We start from the raw sequence: 23,452 nt of genomic DNA on the forward strand, positions 1-23,452 counted from the left end.
TATGCAGAATATGCAACAGAGACATACGTACCATCAAATAATACACCCTATCATTTAAGAAGTGTAGCAGTTTATTCAGGCTTGCTTTAAATTCTTGTCTTTTATCCTGGAAAATGCTTTGCTTTATATGTACATATTTTATTATTCCAAACATAAAGTTAGTTCTCTTAAATCTTAATGTTCATATCAATTATAAAAACTGTATCAATACTGTACTCTCCATTGATACTAATTATTAATACTGTATTCAGCATAGTTGGCATAATATTAATGATACATTTCATATTTATATGTACAATAATAAACACAAATGATAAGATATATATAAATCTGAGTTTAAAAGCGTAGGGGGTATGAAAACCATTAAGTCTACACAATATGAACACTCAAAATTTTACTGTAACATTTTAAGTCATGATTAACTTGTATTAAAAGTTGTCATTCATTAAAAATACACCAATAATGAACATAATTTAAAATTAAAATATTTTTTTTCCCTCACCATAAATTTAAGGTCATCTTGTATTTTTAATTTCTCTTGTATTGCTTGTTTTATATTTAAAGAGGTCGTCTTTTACACAGGTAGTATATTTGATATTTAAATGTGAAAATTAGAATCAGGAATTTAAAAGCTTTGAATTCTTTGCTTCTGATACTTACAGGTCCCATGCAAAATCATGCACAAGTTTAAACGCTTCTTTCAGTTGCACATACATGCATGAAAAATGAAACGTACCTTTTTCTAGAAACAGACAAAGTAGTAGACTTTCGAAAGGATGAAGGTTCGGGAAAAACTTATATTCCCAAGGACACCGAACGTGCATGCAGGTCAGCATCAGTGCGGAGAGATTTCCCGGGCAGACTAGCACGTGGGAGGGTGGGTGATCGAGGGCACTACTCTACCGCTACGGGAAGGGGCTGTACCTTGGACGGTATCCTGCCCTGGATGAGTCGCAAGCACTTGAGCGCGAGCTCTCGCTCACGGTCGGACATCTCCCAGCCGTCCGGAGTGGGGATGGCGGCGGGCTTGAGCGCCTCCGCGCTGCTCGCCTTCGCAACCATGTTGCATACCTCCTTCTCCGACTTGGTGAAGTCGTGGCGGGCCGGGGGGGGAGCGGCGGGGGCGTCCACGCCCAGCCGCTCCCGCAGCACCAGCATCAGCCGCACCCGCTCCACCTCCTCCAGCCGCGTCAGCTTCTCCAGCTCCCACTGGTGGTCGAAGATGAGGCTGTCCCCGCGCGGCCGCCAGCCGTGCAGGTTCTCCTCGCCGCGCACGTACGTGGAGCTGGTGTCCAGCACGCGGCGCTGCCTGCGCTGCACGCCTGCCGGCACGACACGCCTCCGCCTCGCTCTCCTTCCCTCGCTCTGTGACCTACTGCTGGCGGTCGTCACTGCGCACATTCCACTAGCATGTGCTGCACGCCTGCCGGCACGACACGCCCCCGCCTCGCTCTTCTTCCCTCGCTCTATAACCTACTGCTGACGGTCACTACTAGCACACAGCCCGACTTACACCTGTTATACCTGTATCTGTCAACATAACCTACTGCTGACGGTCGTCACTGTGCACGTTCCACTAACACACAGCCCGACTTACACCTGTTATACCTGTATCTGTCAACATAACCTACTGCTGACGATCGTCACTGTGCACGTTCCACTAGCACACAGCCCGACTTACACCTGTTATATCTGTATCTGTCAACATAACCTACTGCTGACGGTCGTCACTGCGCACATTCCACTAGCATGTGCTGCACGCCTGCCGGCACGACACGCCCCCGCCTCGCTCTTCTTCCCTCGCTCTATAACCTACTGCTGACGGTCACTACTAGCACACAGCCCGACTTACACCTGTTATATCTGTATCTGTCAACATAACCTATTGCTGACGGTCGTCACTGTGCACGTTCCACTAGCACACAGCCCGACTTACACCTGTTATACCTGTATCTGTCAACATAACCTACTGCTGACGGTCGTCACTGTGCACGTTCCACTAGCATGCGCTGCACGCCTGCCAGCACGACACGCCTCCGCCTCGCTCTTCCTCCCCCTCGCTCAACCTCCAGTGTTATGACTAGAGACATGCGAAATTCGCGGATTCATTTCGCGATAGGCTAGCATCAAAAACAACTATACCTTCGTACCGCTTCTGAGATTGGCCCACATTTTATCCGGGGAACTGTGAGCCAATGGGAAACACTTTACCAAGAGAGTGCTAAATTACGGACAGCCTGGTTGAGACGTCTCACGCGGGTAGTAGCCAATGAACAGGTGTCATTTCCGCGAGTATTTAAAAGGACTGTGGAGTCTATCCTGGAGGTCAATGAATCCGCGAATTTTGCAGGTCTCTAGTTATAATCTACTGCTGACAGTCATTACTGTGCACATTCAACTAGCAAACAGCCCGACTTACACCCGTTATAACTGTCAACATGCAAGCACAAATCGTTAGTATTTGATGGATTTGATATTCAAAGAAAAATATTTGAAGAAAAATATCACAGGAAATAAAGTAAAATAAAATAAAAATTAAACCCTGATAACTTCTAAAGTTTACTAGGTCAATATATTTCTTTGTACCTATCCTGTTACCATTCCCCAAGATATCGTACTTTTAAAATGTAATCACACAAATAAAAATACAGTATGTATTGATTATGGAAACTTGGCTTATGAATAAAACACTGAAAGGATTAAATGTTTTGTCACCATGGTTAATACTTTTTATTTCTTATACATTACCTATTTAATTTGGACCCTTGGGACCTAGATTCGGATTCGAGGCGTATACTGGGAATACTCTTTGGAATTCAAATTCAAGATTCGGATTAAAAAAACTGGGATTTGATACATCATTAGTTTTAGATTAGCTGGAATGCTTCCAGACACAATAGTGAGATTTTTTTTAACAAGCATGGCTATATATACGGTGTAATTCTCCAGAACTACATGTGACTGTCATATATGTTATTATTCATGTTTCAAAGAAACAGCATGCCTAATCAGTGCCGATCATGCCACTTTTGGACAGTTCTGACTGGCTGGGACACCTTTCGCCTGGAGCAAGCTTCACTCGCCTTCCTAGGCTACAACCATCTTCACCCAGACAGGCCTTGCATAAAGAAGGTACCACTAGCCTAACCCAGGTGTCTTCACTGTCTACAACTTCTCCTAGCTCAGGGAGCTCATAAAGTTAGAAACCTAATTGGGTTTAAACACTATGAGTCACACCTTCACACAAGATATGATCGACTTTTTATTCAGTTTTTACTTCATGCTGCTAAATATCATAAATAAAAAAAGAAACCTAAGCCACAACCTTCTACACATGTATGTTTTACATTTGAAAACTAAACCAATCATTAACATTTGTAATGAAGAAATAAATGCTTAAGGGGAAGAAATAGGACCTGACAGACTCATGTTGGTTCAACAGTTCTTATGTCATAAAAATTTTTTTATCATTTAATATAGAAAATTATCCTTTGTTAGAACAGAGATCATGCCCTGAAAGATAGTCAAAGACTTTAACAAAGTGTCTATTGGCAGCATTTATGCATTCCCAAGAATGAATTCAAAACAACCGCCAATGACTTTACATGGAAAGCTATTGGTATGCTATTTGTCTTTATTAACTTCAGGCATTCCATTAAACTATACTAAAATTTTTAAAACAATTTAACGGCTGGAAATTGTTAGGATTTAGTAACTAGGCCTGTGCGAAGCTTCATCTAAGTGAATCAATTGAAGCTCAGAAGCTCTTTTTAATATTTGATTTGACTCTGACCCAAAATTGGCTATTCGTTTTATTTGAAGCTTTGATTGTGATGCAAAGATTTAAAACATTGGAAGACTAAGATTCGCTGAAGAAAATATTTATTAGTTTTTTTTGGCGTACATGTCTTGCTTGAATAAAGATGGTTATTTAAATAATCAAAAGATGGCCTTCCGTATGCTTTTATGAATGCTCAATATAAATATTGTGCTATAATTTTATATTTTTTATTCAATGGTGGTATATATAGAGCTGAAGTGGTTAGCACAATTATTTTTTATTTACTTTAATCCTGTATTTTATACAATAAGTGTAATAGAACTTCACTGAGAACAATATTAGCAATTTGATTCGACTTTGTGTATATTTTAAAAATTCAATTTGATATTGGCTTCGCATCAAAAAACCAGCATTTGCACAGGTCCATTAGTAACTATTGATACCAAGATGGTGTCTATCAGTTCCTGACCCTCCCCCTTCACGCTGCCTTCTGGTTTGAGCTATTTGTCCTGTTTGTAGCACGGGAGCGCTACAATGATACTGGCTCTGGCCCAACAAGTGGCATATCTACATGGAAAAAGCACTGAAAGTGGTGAATTGTACTGGTGTTCTGTTGTTCTTCGGTGGTGATTTGGTCTACTAATGAATATAAAGGTTTGGCGAAAGTCCCTCTGTTGCTTTCCAGATTTTTTTTTTTCTAGCTTTACTTTCGTACATTTTAGCAGTTTCAACTCTCCAAGAAATATAAATGAAAGATGAAACGTGAGAACAAAAACTATCATGCCTGGAGTCAAATGTTGGAAAATAGCTTCTTTGAAAGCAAACATCAAGCACTTTGAGCTGTTATCAAACTGTACGTGATCATGTGCACACCACTACGGGTGACCTAGGCAGCTCCAAAGAGACGAAACACATTACCATGGGCGTATAACCTAGAGAAGAGGGGGGCGGGGGGGGGCCCTGTCATCCTACCCTGGAATTAAGAAGCTCCTCACTGAGGAGGGCATGCCTGCACTTGCAAAAGCATGACTGCGAAATGGGTTTGATGTCAAAACTATGTCTTATGGAAAACTTTCTGTATATTTTAAAGTTTTCTGCTTATTGCATGCATGTAGGCCAAAATATGGGCAGTATACGACATAACAAGCACCATTTCCAGAGATGACGTTTCAGTTAACCCCGCATGCAAAACTCTCGGGCTGCGCGGGCCCCCCTCGAAATTTTCCCAGGGCCCCCCCCCTCCCCCTTGCGAATCCTACAGATTTGCACCCCTGCCCATAACACAGTCCTCAACGTAATGCTAGAAGGTATCATGAGATCATCCTTTAACCCATGCACTATGTCACTTGCGTACATTTTTTACAAAAACACAAAGAGCAGATACGATACCATTCAGTAGTGAAATATCAAAATGCAATCACACTAACTGCAGAGTACTCAAGACAGGCATAAAATACTAGCTACAAAATTTTTTAATGCCAAGTTAAAAATGCATAATTCAAAATATTTAGATGTGGATAACTAACTGTAAGCCTTTTACAATTACAACTGAAACTTAGACAAGTTTGTTTCTATTGTTGATCAAATAATAATTTCTTAAATATATATATTTTTTTTATGTTATATACAAATGCTTAATTGAAGTCAGGTATTACATACTTATCAGATTACATTATGACATACCCTATTATTGAACTTTTATCTTTTACTTATGTATAACTGTTAATTTTATTCAGTGATATTTCATTAAGTTTAAATTATGTCATGATAATAAAGAGAGACAAAATGTCAGTTCCCAAAGATTACCATCAATATTGCAATAGCCAATTATGTACAGGTACAAGTGTGAGTTTAGACTATTTGCGAGCAAAGATTAGGTGTATAATTGAGAAAGCTGAGTAATTATTGTAGCTAAATCCTAAAACTTAAGTAGTAACCTAGTTTGTCAAATGCAATGTAATGATATTCATACACATGAAAAGCAGTAGAACTGTATAGTTGAATTATGCTAAAATAAAGACAAACAACTTTCTATTCTCCTAACTAGTAGCTTCGAGCTATCAGCTATCACTACAACTGATTTAGGATTTTTTTTTTTAACATGCACCATTGCTGGTAACACTGTCTGTCATAAGAAACCCCAAAAATTAAAAATTAAATGATGAATATGGAAAACACACAGAAAAAAAGCCAAAATCAGCTGATGTCAAAAGTTAAAAAACATAGTCCAGAAAATGCCAGGGGAAAGAATAAATCAGAAAAATAGGTATTATTACACAGATGGACACAGTGTGCTGACAATGACGAGATAGTTGCAACAAGAACAGTAAATAAGAACAAAAAATGACATTGGACAACAGAGCAGCAAACAGAGAAACTCAACAAAGATGATAAACACACAGTGTGGACAACACAACGACAACACAAGATGCACAGGCAAACCCACCGATGTGACAATAACGGATATTCTGGACAGCACAGATGATCACAGCAAGCTTCCCATGACAAAACAGTTGTGACTTTTCGGGAACTGAGATCTGTTCCTGTCCTCAGGCACAAACAGACTTTTGACTTCGGGCTGATTTTGGTTTGTTTTCCGAGTGTTCGCATACTGATCTTTTTATTTTTGTCCATATTTGAGGTTTCTGATGACTTACATATGGCATATACCCAAAACAAATCCTAAATATACCACCCCCATAGCAAGAACCATTCAAAGAACATATCCGATAACTCTACAACTATCAGTAGGTGATGTTGCAGGCCAAGACCAGGAGCTATGACTAAACTATGCAGGGCGAGATGCGACAAACCTGGGCTACCTGCTTCCGACGCTCTCTTCAACACAAGCTCATACACCCCGGACAAGCGGTTCGCCTCCGCGTTGCGGTAGTGTCCGGAGAACAAGTGCTTCAGCGAGCGCGGGCCCGTTCGGGCGTCGCGGCCGTAGATGATCATGCTCAGGTCCTTCGTGATGATCGCTGGTCGACCACAGTTCTCGAGCTGAAGGGGAGGGAAACTCATGTTGTAGCAAGCTTCGCCGTGATTCTGCTGTTCTTCGTAGGGTTTAGCATACAACTACAGTGGAATCTCATTACAAAGAATGTACTTCACTTTAAAGGGTTTTTTCACTTAAAAGTATTTATTTTCAGAACCCCACAAGATCTTTAATATTTATAATCAGTTAAGTAAAAATATATATATTTTTTTTCATTACTAAGTTTAAAATCCATAAATGTTTTCCAGATACATAAAAAAAAGATTTTACTGAATTATCCAGTTATGTGCGAGTACCGTAAGTTTCGGTTCGAATCCATTACTATCTTACGAATTGAAAGGGTTTGAATAAAAGTATTCTAAAAAATATTTTGATAACTACTTAAAACTAAAGTACAAGAGAAAGGTGATAAGACACAAGATGCACGGAAGTAGTTCTTAAAAATAAATCAATTCTGCTTTAATATTGCATTTTGTGTAGTTACAAGACTATTTAATTAAATATTTGCATCAAGAATTATGAGAGTAAAAAAAAACTTAATTTATCTCCAAGTAGTTACTAAGAGGCAGTGGCGTAGTCAGGATTTGTGTATGGGGGGTGTTAAGAAGCATGGCCCCCCTCGTATTAAAGCCGGAGGTCTGGAAGCCCCCCCCCCCCCCCCCGGGAAAATTTGGATTTTAAGGTGTAAAATAGTGCTATTTTAGCATTTTTTGGTTCTTAAATTTAAATATTGTAATGGTAAAAATTTTATTAATTTTAATATGAAATTTAGTTTGAGTGAAGAATAAGAAATTAATTAAAGATTTGGTGCTAAGGGGGGGGGGTTTGAACCCCTAAACCCCCCCCCCCCCCTGGCTTCGTCCCTGCTAAGAGGCATCAACTGCAGGCAGGCAGCGAGGGCAGCGCACCTCGACGTAGGCGGAGATGGTCATGAAGACCTGCTCGCCGCACGGCGTGACCCGGTTCAGCAGCGCGGAGTTGTGCAGCGAGCTGTCCCAGGCGGCCTCGAAGCGGAACATGCAGCGGTCGTCGCCGGGCAGCTCCAGGCGCTCCCCCGGGAACAGCCCCAGGGACAGCACGGAGCTGTCTCCGTCCTCCCCGTCGCACTCGGGCGTGCCGCGGATGCGTCCCACCACCAGCTCCCGCACGTCGCGCCAGCGCAGCTCCGGGGCGGCCTCGTGCACGACCGTGACGCGCAGCCGGCGCTGGATGCCCTGGTGCAGGAGGAACAGCCCGCGGCACGGCAGCTCGTCGCCGTGGTCCACCACAGCCGGCACGTACTCTCCGCTCGGCGCTGCGCAACAACCGCGCCCGTCACGCGACTGCTTGGCGAGTCTCCCACTCGAGCAGCATGCACCATCAACATTTCTATAGGAAACTACAGGCTTTTTTTGCTGCTAAAATAAACGTGTCCAAAGTTAAATTTTACAATTTTCTGTCCTAGAGGAACTAAAATGTTAGGAACTTGATGTACACTCATCCCAGCACAGGGGTCGTACGGCACGCGCCCGTCATGCTACTTGGCGAGTCTCCCACCTCCAGGACACAGCACTCACACTCAAACAACATACACTATCATTAGAGGTGTATGAAATTCGCAATTGCGATAAGTGCTAAATAGATGCGAAATTTTTCAATCACCGCGATTATTTGCGATACTTCAACATTTATTAAATACATGATTTCAAAACATGCAACTGAAATCCCCAAAAACCGCGAACTCCATTTTAAAATTCACTCTGTCATTACTTAATACCTATGTGCGTTGTACATATGCTTTAATTATTTACAAAAACAAAATCAAGAAAAATAAATGTGAGTAAACAATTTTTTTTAAATGCTACAAAGTGCTAAAAATCACATAATAGATGCTATAAATTAAATTTTTAAATGCTCTTTTCATACACCTTTAACTATCATACTATCAACATTTCTATAGAAAACTACAGGCTGTTTTTGCTGCTAAAATAAACAAGTCTAAAGTTAAATTTTACAATTTTCTGTCCTAGTGAACTAAAATGTTATGCACTTGATGTACACTCAAACAATAACTGTCAAATGCAACCCATAACCCATAAGTTGTAACCAACAAGATTCGGCCCCAATTACTTTCGTACATCAGTCACGCATAATGCCACAGTGATAAATACATATATCATGAAAACAGGAAATATTTTGTGTAATCAATTAATAGTCCTAAAATTATAACATATTTTTTAAGTTAATACTATTTTTTTTGTGTGACTCTTACGTTTAATAAAATGTATTCCAGAAAATTTTTTGCTATCACAGAGGTTTATTTGGTACACCAATAAGCTTAACACCGATAACCATATTAAGCTGTTGATATAAGAGATTACATATAGGTTAAAGCCACTACATGCAAACAACTTCGGCTCGAACGCACCTAAGGGATTTTAACTTCAAAAACAACTTCAAGCAATTAGCAACTTCATAATTTTTGAAACCAACACTTCAGGAACTTTTACAACAATACTAAATAACCACAACTGCTGATAACTTGGAAAAAAATTTACATTCTAAATACCAAAATACCTTATCACTACGGCCATGCATATTTCACGAAAAGATTCAGAGACTAGTTATAAGTTAAAACACTGTAGCATCGTCTGTGTTTCGTGATTGGGCGGGTTTCTTTTAGGTACGCGTCGATTGTTACAACACCAATCACAGTAATTCAGCGCGGAAGTAAACGTGTCCTGAATGGCTCGGTCAAACAAGGCAACGACTTCTCTCGCAGACGGCCGCCAATCACAAGGAAGAAGCCGCTGTTGCGGGTATACCGTGTTGCAGTCTAATAGGAGTTAAGATTTATTCGCGAAAAATGCATGCCCCTACTTATCACATATGTATTAATGGTGTTGGATCAGGCCCTGCTGTTAGAATGCTCTGCATAACCTGTCTCTCTTTTTTTGACAACTTTCCTATGTTGTTCAACTACAATATTTGTCTTTAGTATTCGAAGGATTCAATATTTCAGAAAAAAAGATTTGAATAAAAATCTTAGAGGAAAAATGTATATTAAATTTAAAAATTCAACACTGATAACCTCTGAAATTTACTAGTTCAATATTTTTCTACATAACTATCCTGTTACCATTCCCCAAAATATTGTACGTTTAACATGTAATTATACAAATAAAACTACAATATATATTGATTGAGGAAACTTAGTTCACGAATAAAACATAAGGGTAGACTGTTTCAACATCATGATTAATATTTTTAATTTCTTGTAAATTATTTTATTTTGGACCTTTTGAGACCTAGATTCGGATTCAAGGGGTGTATCCAAAGTATCCTTTGGGATTCCAGATTCGGATTTGAGAAAATGGGGATATAATCCATCACTACTTTATATGATGCTTCAGAAAGAATACATGTGCTGTGAACTGACAAAAGACAAATGAACAATGAGATGAGATGATGGTCTAAAAAGGCATAGTTTAGTTTCCCCTGCTCGTCATTAACCACTCCTTACGACAAGCCCTTGTCAGCGAGTGCAGTGCCCCGCCCTCCACCGGGGAGTCGGCAAACAGCCGCCAGTACGGCAGCCAATGGCGGGCTGGCTGTGTGCGTACCCAGCTCGCAGATCTCGAACCAGACGAGCACGTCGTACTTGGCGTGCACCTGACTCGTGCTCGGAGACGGCAGGACTCCGAACTTCGGGGAGCGCACGGGTTGGCTGATGGGTATGGAAGGTGGAAGCATTCGTTTCGGGGGTTGGCGAACACTGAAAGAACAATTGGAAAAATATATAACCTCGGAAAGTTTTCCTTCATAATAAAACCAGATAAAACAAGTAGACACGGTCCCAGTACTTACTACTGTCCAATGTCTTGTTTCGCATCCTTGTGCAACGGGTGTTGCTGATAGTGGCCGAACACTTCAAACACGATTGGCTGTGACTTGAGATACTCCAGGAACGACTTGGTCACAGTAACGGTTATCTGCACACAAATTAATTTAGCAAACAATCAGCAAGCAAATAGCAGCTCTCAACCTGACCTTACATCTGCAAGCCAAATTTAAAAATAATTAGGAATTGAAAAAAAAAAAACCTTTCTTTTAGCCTCACCACAGTCTGGTTGTAAATACCAAACTAGTTCTAATAAAACTAATTCAAGAATGCACACTGTACCAACTCTTCAGAATTCAAAGAAAACCAATTATTACTGGTTGTTCGGAAAAATATATGTATTATCTTTTGTATATTAGGTCTGGTTATTTTCAGAGCAGTGCTGAGACACAGTTTTTAGCGGCGGAAGCATTGACCGCAGGGCCGAGGTGCGGCAAGACTTGAGCGCTGTTCTGGCAGGGAGAAACATGCGACCGTCGGTCGATGTATCGTCTTTCCGCTGCTGCAAGATTCGGACAGCAAGTACACCATCGAGCTTAAGCATGCACAGGCGCAAGGAACTCGTGATTCAGTTTCAGATACAAGCAATTTATGTCGATGAAGCCCTTCTCGTTCTTTATAGTTTTAATCTTTTTAATTTATTGATGCAATGGCTTTGATGTAACTGTTGAACTTATTTAAGAAGCTTTTTACATACAAAATAAATATAACATCAATTTGTCATTTCATTTTTACTCTGTATGAATCATTATGACCATAAGAGTAAAATAATGTATGTAGTAAATAATTAAAACATACCAATTGGAAGCAGTAACTTTCTCAGGAAAGTGGAACACATGCATCTTGCAAAGAGGGAAGGTACAGCAGTCCTTGATTGCCCTGCCTCCTACGTCAAAGGAGGGGTGAGGAAACTAGCGTAGGAGCCATTTTTGACCTTTTCTTGACCTTGAAGTATAATAAGAGGAGAAAAAAAGACAAAAAATAATAAAATGAGACGGCCTGGTTAGTGTTTAAAGGTCCACTTTATTTGGCAGTTAGCCAGAGCTCCATGTGCAAGTGTAGGTGTGTGTGTGTGTGTGTGTGTGTGTTTCTTTACTTCATTAGGGGAAGCAGGAAAGGAACAGATGTGGAAGCTATAAGAAGTGGCATATCCCTCTTTGCACACTCCTACTAAATAACGTAATTTGCAAAATGCATATCGTTATGCACAAATGTTTATAAAAATAACGAAAAAATGCTACATCGTCTGTATGGATACGTGTACGTACGGTAGACCTTAACCTTATAACCTCTCAATGATCATTTGATCTAGGTAATTTCTGGATCATTATTCGGACCAATATTCTGTGGTTCGCTTCTAACGCAACTCACATTCTGAACGTGGTAAAATCCAATGGCTCCTCCTTTCCCTGGATTCTTCGCTGGCTCAGTGGAGAAAGCTTCGTCGTGTCGGTGTAAGAAACTGCAGAGCAAATAAATATCGGTTTCACTTGAAAGTGCGCAGTTGTACAACACAAGACAACACAACTACAATGGATCAGAAAAACCATATCACTACTCTGCAAATAGCAAACATCAAATACCAAATTACAAATCGGTAACAGAAAAAAAGAAAATTTCTCATTATATTTTACGACTAAGTTTGGAGACTAAGTGGTAGTCAAGATTTTGTGGTTTTATTTTTGCTTGGTTTTCTATAAAAAAAATTCTGTCTATTATTATTTTATCAATTTTTTTTACTTATAAAAAAAAATAAAACATTCAACACACAAGATAGTAAAATGTTTCTGTAAAATTTTTCCACTGAAATAGTATCATTTAATTGTAACACAAGCTCTATCCTATATTACTTACTTAAAATAATTTATATGAATATAAATGCCTGAAGAAAATTGATTCAGAATCAAAAATAAACAGATATGTGTTGTGTATTAGGTATGTATCAGAAGAGGTAATTTGAAAATGATATAATACAAGTTGCACAGTTGATTCAAGACATATTTTTAATAAGTAGATCTTTATTTATATGTAATTTAATTTTATGAATTATTTTACAATTCCACTTTGTCCATACATTTTGATAAACCTTAATAATAAAATAATGACATAAATTGAATTTTGGGTTTTAAAGAATTAAAGTTCCATAAATTATTTAATTTTTTTTTTAAATTAAATTATATTTCATGAATTCATTAGTGTGTGTCAGATGGTCTAAAAACTTGAATTTTAGCATTATATGGTGTTTTGACTCACATCTGAGTGATATTTTGGTTTTACATAATTCACCCATCATCAACAAAAGAACTGGCCACAAATAAAAATCACTACAATAAACATGCAATATTCACCCTGGGTGTGAGACAACTTCTGAAAAGCTTATAAATGTTCAAATGAACAGCTTATTCCTGAAGATAGTCATTCACAAATTATCATCTCAAATTTCATGTGCTCTTCAGAAATTATCTCACACCCGGGATGATGACACATTTTTTTTTTGGGTTAATTTTTTGTTGTGGATAAGTGGTGATGCGTGATAAAACCAGAATAACTTTTAAATGTGAGTAAAAAAAAAAGTAAATGAATACCAAAATTCAAGTTTTCACACTGTCTTCTATCACAGAAACTCTAGTTACTTTGTAAAATAAAGTATAATTCAATCAAAAATTTGTTTACCTGGCAGAACTTTCATTCTTTGAAGTGTGATTCCTTGAAAGTCTATACGGGGGGAACTGTGTGTGTGTGTGTGTGTGTGCAGGGGTGCAACAACTAAATTTCCAAAAGAGGGGGGGGGGGGGGCAAATGTACCTATTTATAAAGAAACATCGATCCCCCCCATTGAAGCGGGGGGGGGGGGTCCGGGGGGGGGGGGGGGTTCTCCCCCGGGAAAATTTGTATTTCAAGGTGGAAAATGGTGCTATTTAAGCAGTTTTATCATCTAAAAATTGATTACACAGCCCCCGTTCGCCCCCGCTTCAAGGTTTCAGGGGGGGGGGGGGGGCAAATACCTTTGTCCCCCCCTCCGTGTGTGTGTGTGTGTGTGTGTGTGTGTGTGTGTGTGCAAGAAGGGCACAACTCACTTGAACTGGCAGAAGATGTCGGCGTACTCGGGCGAGATGCCGACGGCCTGCAGGATGGTGAGCCGGAACGTGAAGGTGTTGCCCAGCTGGAGGTGGTCGGGCAGGTCCTCCTCCTTGACGTCCGACGACACGGAGCTGTCCCCGTGGCCGCTGTCCGCGTCGCCCTCGTGCTCTGGCGAGGGGCACAGAGACCGTGTCCCCAGGGCTCTTTGGGAGGGCAGCCTACATCCCCCCATCAACCAGGAGCAAACAACTCTGAGCCGCATTTCGATGGGGGGAATGACTTTGTCCACTTTTTTGCTTTTAAATCATTTCCATTTGTTGCTGAGAATGTTAAGATTTTTCTTCAGGAGTTCGGGTTGGGAGGGGTCGTACGTACTATTTCCTACCATCCCCCCCTGCATACGTCCCTGCAAATAACTACGTGTTTGATGGCAACAATATTTTGTGTTAAAATACGGTGAAAACTTAGTACAAACGACCTACCTTTAAATAAGTCCTCACTTGAAAGGAATTATTTAAGCTCCTCAGAAGATGCCTTCAGTGTACTGTGTGTTTGGTATTTGGTATGGAAAATATGTTTTTTTCATGTAATTTTTTTCATGAAAAGATTTTTTTTTGTTATTATTTATTATATTGAAACTGCTGCATTACCATTGTTCATATGACCCATTCTCCTTGCATTCTTTTGCCCCAGACTGGTGTTGCATGAGAATGAGAAGTTTGGAGGAAGAAAATCCCTGCAAGTTTTGTGCAGCCTCCAGGAAAACCAAAACGTAAATCAAATGCTTTGAGGGAAGGTTGCAAGTACAAATCTTTACTGACAATGCAACAAGCCATGTGTCTATAAATAGTCTATATTCGTAATTTGGTACATGTACTTATGTATGCGCATTAAAAGTTATACTTACTTAGCGTAGTAAAAAAATTACTTTAATTTTGCAAGCAAATAATTAATAGAAATAAAATAAAGAAAAGACTGAAATGATGTAATAAATATGGTTGGAAAAGTATGAATTCAATCAAATAAAAAAATTTGAATGAATACTATGAATTCAAAATTAATATAAACACATGGATGAATTCATTACTTACTTTAGTAAAATAATTGAGATAAATTTTAATTAGTAATAAAAATAAGTAAATATGGTGAATTTTTATTCTAATTTATTATTTTTTATTATTTTTTAAATAATAGTATTGTATTTTATAATGCAGATAAATTAGCATACAGGAACTAACCTCACTTACATAAATATACTTGAAAAAAAGTTAATAAACACAATTTCTAGCACTAATTTTTAGTGGTATGGAATATTCAATATTAATCACTAAAACATATAATTTTAAAGCACTTATATAATTTCTACTTGTACATAGACTTTTTTTTTTCATTCTGTGAAAATTTTGTTGCATGGTGAACACGCATCGTGAAAACTCACTCTCGTCATTTTTTTTCATAACGCACCTACAGAGGTATAGTCGTGGAAGCCCGCGAAGCGCAGCTCACCTTCCAGCTTCTCCTTCAGGGAGTCCTGGATGGTGCCCTGGCCCTCCACCACCCGCTCCTCGATGCTGCGGTCCAGCGCCTGGCTGGCGGGGGCGCCCCGCTTGCGGCCCCCGACGAACAGCTCGTCGTCGAACGAGATGCGGGCGGACTGCCGCACCCCGGAGGCATACTCCACGTTGTTCTCCTCTGGACCGACAGGCACCACACACTTGCATTCGGCGAGGCTGATAGCTCGTCGGTAGGGACAAGGTTTTTGTGATTTCATTTATTAAACAGGAGATTTTATTTTAGCATAATTTTTTTTTAACATATTGTCTTTGTTCATTTAGAATAGTGTTTTATTCAACAAATATGAAACAAAAAAAAATATTTCATAAAAGTTTGAGTGGGGTAAACTGCGTACCATATATACAGCAAAATTCAACTTTGTTGGTTTTTACTGGGTCTACATTAACTGATGATTAGTATTATTTTTATTTTAGCATTTAGAACTGTTACTCTTGATTGTAAATCATGTACATTTAAAGAAGTTAATTTTTCATGTTTTTATCAAAGTTTTTTTTTTGAAACAACCTCTGAAGTACGCATTTATCCCAGACTTTGGGGCAAATGTGTACTGAGTTTAGAATTCCTATAAGATCTAATTGTTTCGCTGTTGGGGCAAAATTTATTAATTATATCACAATCAATGACTATTTCATGATTGATATTTTTTTATTGCATGATGTCATAATTAAAGGGGAAAAAAACAGTGTGCTTTTATATGCACAGGGATACGCTAGTAATTGATATAATTTTACAATAAGCAATGTACACACTAAGTAACATATTGCGTATAAATTATTTAATTAATTTAATTAGGAAAAAGCTCTTTGATAAGCTAGTGTTAAAAATTATTTCACTAGATACTACTTAGACTGTAGTTTTACTGCATTACGTTCATTCATTTCAGAGTAAACCGTGATCCACATGGGTGAAATTTGTGGCCGTTTTGGGTAAGTATATTTTAAAGTATGGTACTTCATTCTTAGTTTGAGCAGTCATTTAGGCACCAAAGATAGTATTATGGGAAGCCAGATATAATTTTGATTTTATCTTTTATTTTTAGTATAGTGATTTGAAGCATGGCTTATACTTAGAATCCAAGCCATTATATAACAATCTACAGAAACATCATAGTCATTAAAATGTTTACAAATGATAGAAATTAGTGAAATATAATAATTTCCAAAAAAAATGATATAATTTCACAAGGTTCTGCATATACGATATCATTGAATGGTACAGATAAATAATAAGAAACTATTTTCTTTGCGATAGCTGTGTAAAAATAATAATTAATGATTTAATTTAGGATACGTTATTTCTCGTTCACAGCAACTTCAAAGAACAAGCAGTTACATTAAAAAGAGTAACCAAAACAAAGTTGCACTGGGAATTTTTCTGGTTGTGTGTTTTATTCGAAGAAGACGGGACTTACCTATGACTGGCTGAATGGCCACCTTGAGGTAGCCCCGCACGTCGCCTTTCTCATTCACGATGGCCACCTTGTGGATGAGGTGCACTGGGTACAGCAGGTTGCTCAGGTACACGAACGCCCTGGAGCCAGAGACGAGCGTCCTCAGACACGTCACTCCCACCGCACGGAGAAGGCCTGCTCTACATAACGTAATTCCTGGCCCCCCTACCAATAACAACACTCCCAACTAAGGATGTGTTATGTTTATAGTGTTTTCTTGACATTTCATAATTATTTGGTATTCATGTTTCATCCATCATGCATAGGCATTTAAAGTTTTTTTATTTATGCTGAAAATTATTAATTATTCATTTTGGTTGGATTTTACGTAAAGTTGGATGGAGTTTATTTTTTTTTTCTATTTGCTTGGTCAGTTAAAATTAACATGTGTATTAATTCAGATTTTTACATTTTCAAAGCATCGTCCCATTTATTAGACCCCAGGCGTCTGCCCAGGATGACCGCGGTTATGCCCCTGAGAAAATTCCTCAATGTATTTTAGTTGATAATTTAACTAAGGGACTTTTCTTTTTTTTAACTGAGCGATGAGCTACAATGGAGATGTGTGAGAAAACCATCTGGACATATGTACCCTCTTTTATTGCATAACTGTTGAACTCGCATAATCGTCGCACCCATATCACCCATATTTTAGGCCGTCAAAATTGGGATAAAAAAACTTCTCGCGTAAACATCGTATGATGTTTTTGGTCCCGCTATTATATGCCGAGCGCTTTGTGTAGGTATCTTTTCCGTATAAAACAATGTATTTTAAAGTAGAAATCTAATATTTATTCGGACATTACCACTTATTTAATTAAAGGAAATACGAAGTTGTCCGACGTGTAAATTTTCTTTTAAAGACTTTTAAAACGTTATAACCTCCATCTATTCGTCTGCGTCGCTGCGGTTTACCACTTACTTGTTTGGTTATGTTGCTTCCCGTATAGAGTGCGCACACGTAGTCGAATATCGATATCTCGCCGATGCATGCAAAGCGCACTCTCTATCAGGTGCCAAGTTAACTGCATTTGATAGCCCGCACTCTTTCGTGGTAAGTGTATACTACACGGTAGTTATGCGTTAGTTCATGTCACAGATTGAAGTCGCTTACATTCGTGTCACAGATTTAGTTTTTCTATTTAAAGTTGAAGAAAGGTTTTTGTTTAATGACTGATCAATATAAATTGTTTGGCGTGCTCTTGTATACTCCACCTTTTTTTTAAATAAACGTACTTTCCATGAACGGGTTTTGTTTTTATGAATAACTTTACCAAACAAAAAATTTTTTTCCGCATAATCGTCGCACCCATAACTTTTCAAACTTGATTTTAGAATAAAATGTGCGACGATTATGCGAGAAAACACGGTATGTAAGTTGTGATTAGTGTTTTGTTTTGAAAAAATATTAATAATAAAACAAAAGACTGTTCAAAAATTCTTTTATTTAGTTTGAAAGATATTTTTTTCTTTTTTAAGATAGTAAAATTAATGTAATATAGTGTTAATAATTTCTAAGTTGCAGTAGCTTACCTTAATTAGTTACCCAATTTAAATTATATACGATACATGATAGATTCAATGTGTTGCTTATTTTATTTATTGTCCTGTTTTGTTTTTAATGTTGACAAATTCTGTGTACTGACATCGTCCGGGGCTACGCCCAGCTCGATATGCCATCACACCCCACCACTCCACTCCTTCCCTGGCGTTTGAATCTCCCGCCGACATGTGTGTGTGTGCGTGTGAGAGCGCCGCGAACCACAGGAAGAGGGCGCAGTAGAATCAGTGCTTCGTGCCCCTAAATTATTAGTAATTGGATGTTTGTAATTCGCTTTTCTTTTTCACCCCTGTTATTTTTATAATATTTGTCATTTCAATAATTAACGTAAATTTTAAGTGTATTGATGAAATATCCTGCAGGCCGCCAGAGACGTAGACTTGCCGAGGCCATAATGCAAAACCGATCTTCATCTTTTATTTAGAACTATATAATAAATTTCTAATGTAATTCTTATATTTTATAATTATATGTAAGAAATTAAAGAATAGCTTTTAGGGTTTTCTTGAGTAAGCCTCGGCGCAATACGGCCCGAATAACGGTACCCTCCGTTTGGCGCGCTGCGTCATTGTCTAGCCACCCCGACGGCCATTGCTCGCCCCAGTCGATCTCTAGCGCTCACCGAGGTAGGAAGCACGCCGCACTCCGGGGACTTCAACTTTGATATTCAACTGATCTGGTAATTCTGTCAACTCGTAAGTAATCTAAAACGTTTTCGTGTATCCCCGGGGCCTACCTCGGGAGCCGACTGTTTGATTAATAGCTGTTAACTCCGGTAACGGGACTTGAAACCTTCGCGAACATTCTAGCACGGCCACGTGGTGGCCGGCCTCACCTAAGCCTATTGCGCCGTAAGGCTTTTGACTGTTAAACGACGAGACTAGGAGTATGTAAGGAGTTATCGTGCCTATGTGTATATAAGGCCAATAAAAACCCAGACGCGTAACTTGTGTTGTGATTGGCCACGTGTGTGTTACCCGAGTACCTAGGGGCGTGTGGGACGCCTTAAGAGCCCACGGTAGGGATTAAAGCGTGCCCGACGCTGAGAGCGGGCTATAGGTCTGGTTATTACATAGGCAGTATTAGGGGGAAACAAGTCACGTCTCCACACGGGCGACGTCACGCCCTGGGATCGGAGTCTTGCCGGGTCCACGTGCCCCTACACGTGGTGGCGCCCATTAAATTACCGCCTAACATCCGAACAACAACCCCCGGCCACGTCAGTACTTTTGTTTTGATTTCATGTGTCTGTATATGTGTGTTTTGTTCTTAAGTAGTTTTGTGTTAAAGTTTTGTTTTCATAGTAATTGTATACTTTTGTATTTGTGCCCATTATCTAAGGCTTTTTTCCATGGATAGGCATGTTTCAATTTTAAATAAATAAATAAATAAATAAATAAATAAATAAATAAATACAATTTTAGAAGAAAAAACTGCCCTTTTAATAATTTATCCTAAATTTGGTGAAAAGACTAACCTGCAAAATCCATTAAAAGTAAATAACACATACATTTACTGTTACAACAAAAAAAATTAATTAATAAATATTTTCATGAGAAAATCTTAGGATTCCAAGGTTTAAAAACTTTGCAAAAAAAATTCAAAGCTTCACGTCAGACGCGATGCTGCGCACCTCGACCGAAGCTTCAAATAAAACGAACAAATATCAAATTTTCTGGTGAAGTCAAAATGAATATTGGAAAGAGTTTCGATTGATTTTCTTGGTTGGAGCTTCGCACGGGCCTTTTTTTTGCAAGTGTCAGGTTTAAGTTGAAACACTTGCGAAACACCCTAAGGTCTTGGTTGTCGACCCTGCGACCACAAACACCTTCCGCCGCCCCAGGAAGTCACTGGGGCGCTGCACGATTGGAGGACGCGCCGTCGACCTCCTCCAGAGCTCACCTGCCCACCATGCGGAACCACGGGAAGCGGTCGTAGAAGGGATCCCCGCCCGTCAGGGACTCGATGTTGTAGTCGGGAGAGGTCGGCGACAGCTCCGCCTCGTTGTGGTACATCTCCCTCATCAGCTCCAGCCTCTGCCTGCAAGCCCACCGCCAGACTCAGCTCACACGGCCTCCAGCAGCCAGAATGAGTCCCACGCAAAAACTGATAAATCTATTTTAAATTTATTTGTGCATGAAGGGGGGCCTAGCTAGCGAAGAGTATATCAGTACATTCCCCTCCCCGAAATTCCATGGAATATAATTTTTTTTTGTGTTGTAGTTGTACTTCAAACAATTTCTTTTTCTGTAAAACTGTGTTGTTTGGTCTACGTATTATGCAACATAGCACTTTCCAAACCAACATGTTTAAGAAAATTCATCTAAAAGAACTTTTAAGCGCTACTTTTTTGGCACAGGCAATGCCAAAAAAAAAATTAATCCTCTCTTGAAAATGCAGAGTTAGCAATGCCCTTGCTTGTACAGAATGTTTACTAGGCCTGTGTGACTACCAGGATTTTTTTTTTATGCGAAGTGAATGTCAAATTGAATGTTTAAAATATTTGCGAGGTCAAATCGAATTACGAATATTTTTCTCAGCAAGACTGTATTACAATTATTTTTATAAAATAATGGAATGAAGTAAAAAAATAATATTTTAACATTTGTAATGATTATAAAACTAACTTGGCCCAATGATTAACACCATTTAATAGAAATGACAAACTAACCACAAATAAAATTAAGTTTGTGCATTCATAAAAGCAGATCTGAGTGCCACTTTTTTTTTTTTTTTAAGTAATCCACACTATTCATTTAAAACATACATAACATAAAAAAATTATTATTTTCATACCATAAAAAATATGTGCTTAACAAAGATTAAGACAATTTAAAAAAAAAGACAATACTTAGGAATTTTCAAATATTACGTAAAGTACTAAAAATGTAAAAAAAATCTCTTATAAAATTCATTCATATTAACATTTGTAATGAATAAAAAGCTACTCAATTACTAAATAAACACTAAAATGTTCAAAAAATTACCAGATAAAACACTTTGGTTACGCATAGCACATTATTACATTGGCTTCATCTTGGCACTCTAAAAAAATAGATATCCAAATAATTGCTTTTTGAAATTTCCTTGCCGTGCTAGCAAATATATGACTTACTCGATTTTACTCTTCATTTCTACTTTAGCGAAAGTTGAACAATGACTTAAATGTCAAATTTACCTTCAAAAAACAGGTAAAAATTGCTGGAAAATGTAAAAATCATGATTGTAAATTGGTTTCCTTGTATTAATGGGGATCATCATTTCAACCTTAACAATGCTTTACTTTAGTTAGAACATCTGCACTTGTGAAATTAAAAAGTACATTTCAAAATTTAAAAATAAAAGGGTGTGTAACTAAGAAACAGAGATTCTTAGGCGTCCAGCATTTCAAAGCTTTGCAACAAATGCGAAGCTTCAGATCAGTCGCGAAGCTTTGCATCACATGCAAAACTTAAAATAAAATGAATAGCAAAGTTCCTGATGAAGTCAAATCAAATATTAAAAACAAAATTCAAAGTGATTAGTTTGGTGGAAGCTTCATACAGGGTGTTGGGACGCGTGGTCATTCACACAGGCTTACGGCATCGAGGCCCCTAAGATCACGGTGGACTCCAAACCACTTGGATACCGTCTCGGTGCTCGTAAATTAGAGTCAAGCGGGGTGTTTGCATCAAACCCACAAACCTCACATCAGCGAACATGGCCTCTGCGGCATGGCCCTGCCACTTTATTTTATTGTGTAATTTTTTTACTTATTTCCTGTTTATTTTAATAAACAGTTTTATTTAATTACATTAATAGTTTAATTTATTTATTTGTTAATAATTTAATTTTAAATACTAGTGGTAAATTTGGTTCAGAAGATATCAAGTTGGCAACTATTTTGGAAAAAAAAACTTGAGTGAGCTGAAAGCTAAGAGAAAGAAACACTTATTTTAGCTTAAGTTTATTGTTAAATTTTTATCTAACTTTTAAATGGTGGTATTGTTTATATTTTTTTTTGGTGGGGGGGGGGGGGGGGGCATAGACAGTTTAATCTATGTGTGTATAGTGTATATAGAAAACTCTAGAATGCGCGAGTGAGGTTTCTGCACGAGCGCGCGCAACAGTGGCACGAAGCGCGACCAGTGTGTGTGTGTGTGTGTGTGGACACACACGGTCAGTCTGGCTGAGGCGGGCGGTTGAGGCAGGTCACGGCCACCGTGCGACACGGGTTCCGAGGGTGTGTGCGGCTCGATGCCATGAATGGAACTTTAAAAGAAACAGCGACTATGTCTACGAGAATGTGTGTTACGTCGGTAGCCAACGTAATAACAGAATGTTTAGCCAAGTGACGTTCCTGTATTTTACGAGTCGCGCTAGCAAGATTTCCATGTTGAAACGTGAAGTGCATATTCGGCATTGGAATTGCGCAAACACCATGTTCGACTGCTACCGGGAAGCTGACTGTGAAACCTGCTGGGAGCATTTAAGGGCATCCTTACATCTTTTTCACCTTCTGCAACTTGAGGCGTGAGTTACCACGAATGCTGTTCCAAACTGGACTTTGCAATCACAAATAAGTGGGGCCCCCGTTTTCTTCTGTTTGCCGAGTTGCAAGCTGTTCGAACCCAAGCAAGTCTGTTTGTGTGTTTCTAAGAGAAATACAAGGCCGCGAACTTTTTGGAAGCCCTAATAACTGTGAATTTTATGACGTTGTTTGCACACATAATATGTCATGAGTCGCAAAAGACTTTTCAGTTGATTATGCAGGCACAACTTTATAATAAACTTTTTTGTAAGACTTTTCTTGTAAAAAAGTTAAACTGTTTTTTTAGCTTCCCAAAATTACATTGTATCTACAAACTTTATAAAATAATTTTTAATGAATTTTTTTTCAGGTACTTTCAAGTGTCTAAATAGTCTGAAACCTAAAAAAGTTATGGTAATTTTTGTTATAACTGCCAGAATATACTAGTTTGCCTATTGTGGAAAGGTAAACAAATAATTGTATGAATGTATTATTCTTTGGTGTCTCTAGTGCGTAAATTAAATGTTAGTTGGTAATTATTTTGGTAAATACAGAGTAAAGTAATTTTAACTTGTTGCCATTGGATGGATTTTGCATCATTTGTTTATATCCTTTT

General features: G+C 38.5%; 1 protein-coding gene across 11 annotated transcripts in view; it reads right to left on the reverse strand.

The window, feature by feature from the left end:
* The window catches only part of LOC134533921 (kinesin-like protein unc-104), a 191,719-nt gene that overhangs the window by 14,575 nt on the left and 153,692 nt on the right, over positions 1-23,452 (reverse strand). For 5 of the 11 annotated variants that reach the window (XM_063371716.1, XM_063371718.1, XM_063371721.1 and 2 more), the window contains 10 exons: positions 20,229-20,366; positions 16,727-16,845; positions 15,205-15,432; positions 13,737-13,908; positions 12,031-12,121; positions 10,626-10,750; positions 10,382-10,533; positions 7,688-8,073; positions 6,595-6,784; positions 925-1,322 (listed from right to left, as the gene is read on the reverse strand). In XM_063371716.1, the coding sequence (XP_063227786.1) occupies positions 925-1,322; positions 6,595-6,784; positions 7,688-8,073; positions 10,382-10,533; positions 10,626-10,750; positions 12,031-12,121; positions 13,737-13,908; positions 15,205-15,432; positions 16,727-16,845; positions 20,229-20,366 (1,999 nt within the window). The remainder of the gene's footprint in view (positions 1-924; positions 1,323-6,594; positions 6,785-7,687; positions 8,074-10,381; positions 10,534-10,625; positions 10,751-12,030; positions 12,122-13,736; positions 13,909-15,204; positions 15,433-16,726; positions 16,846-20,228; positions 20,367-23,452) is intronic. The other 6 variants (XM_063371727.1, XM_063371720.1, XM_063371725.1 and 3 more) reach the window with 4 other exon arrangements.

This window comes from Bacillus rossius, chromosome 7 (genome assembly GCF_032445375.1).
Source record: "Bacillus rossius redtenbacheri isolate Brsri chromosome 7, Brsri_v3, whole genome shotgun sequence".
In the NCBI taxonomy this organism is placed as follows: Eukaryota; Metazoa; Arthropoda; class Insecta; order Phasmatodea; family Bacillidae; genus Bacillus; species Bacillus rossius.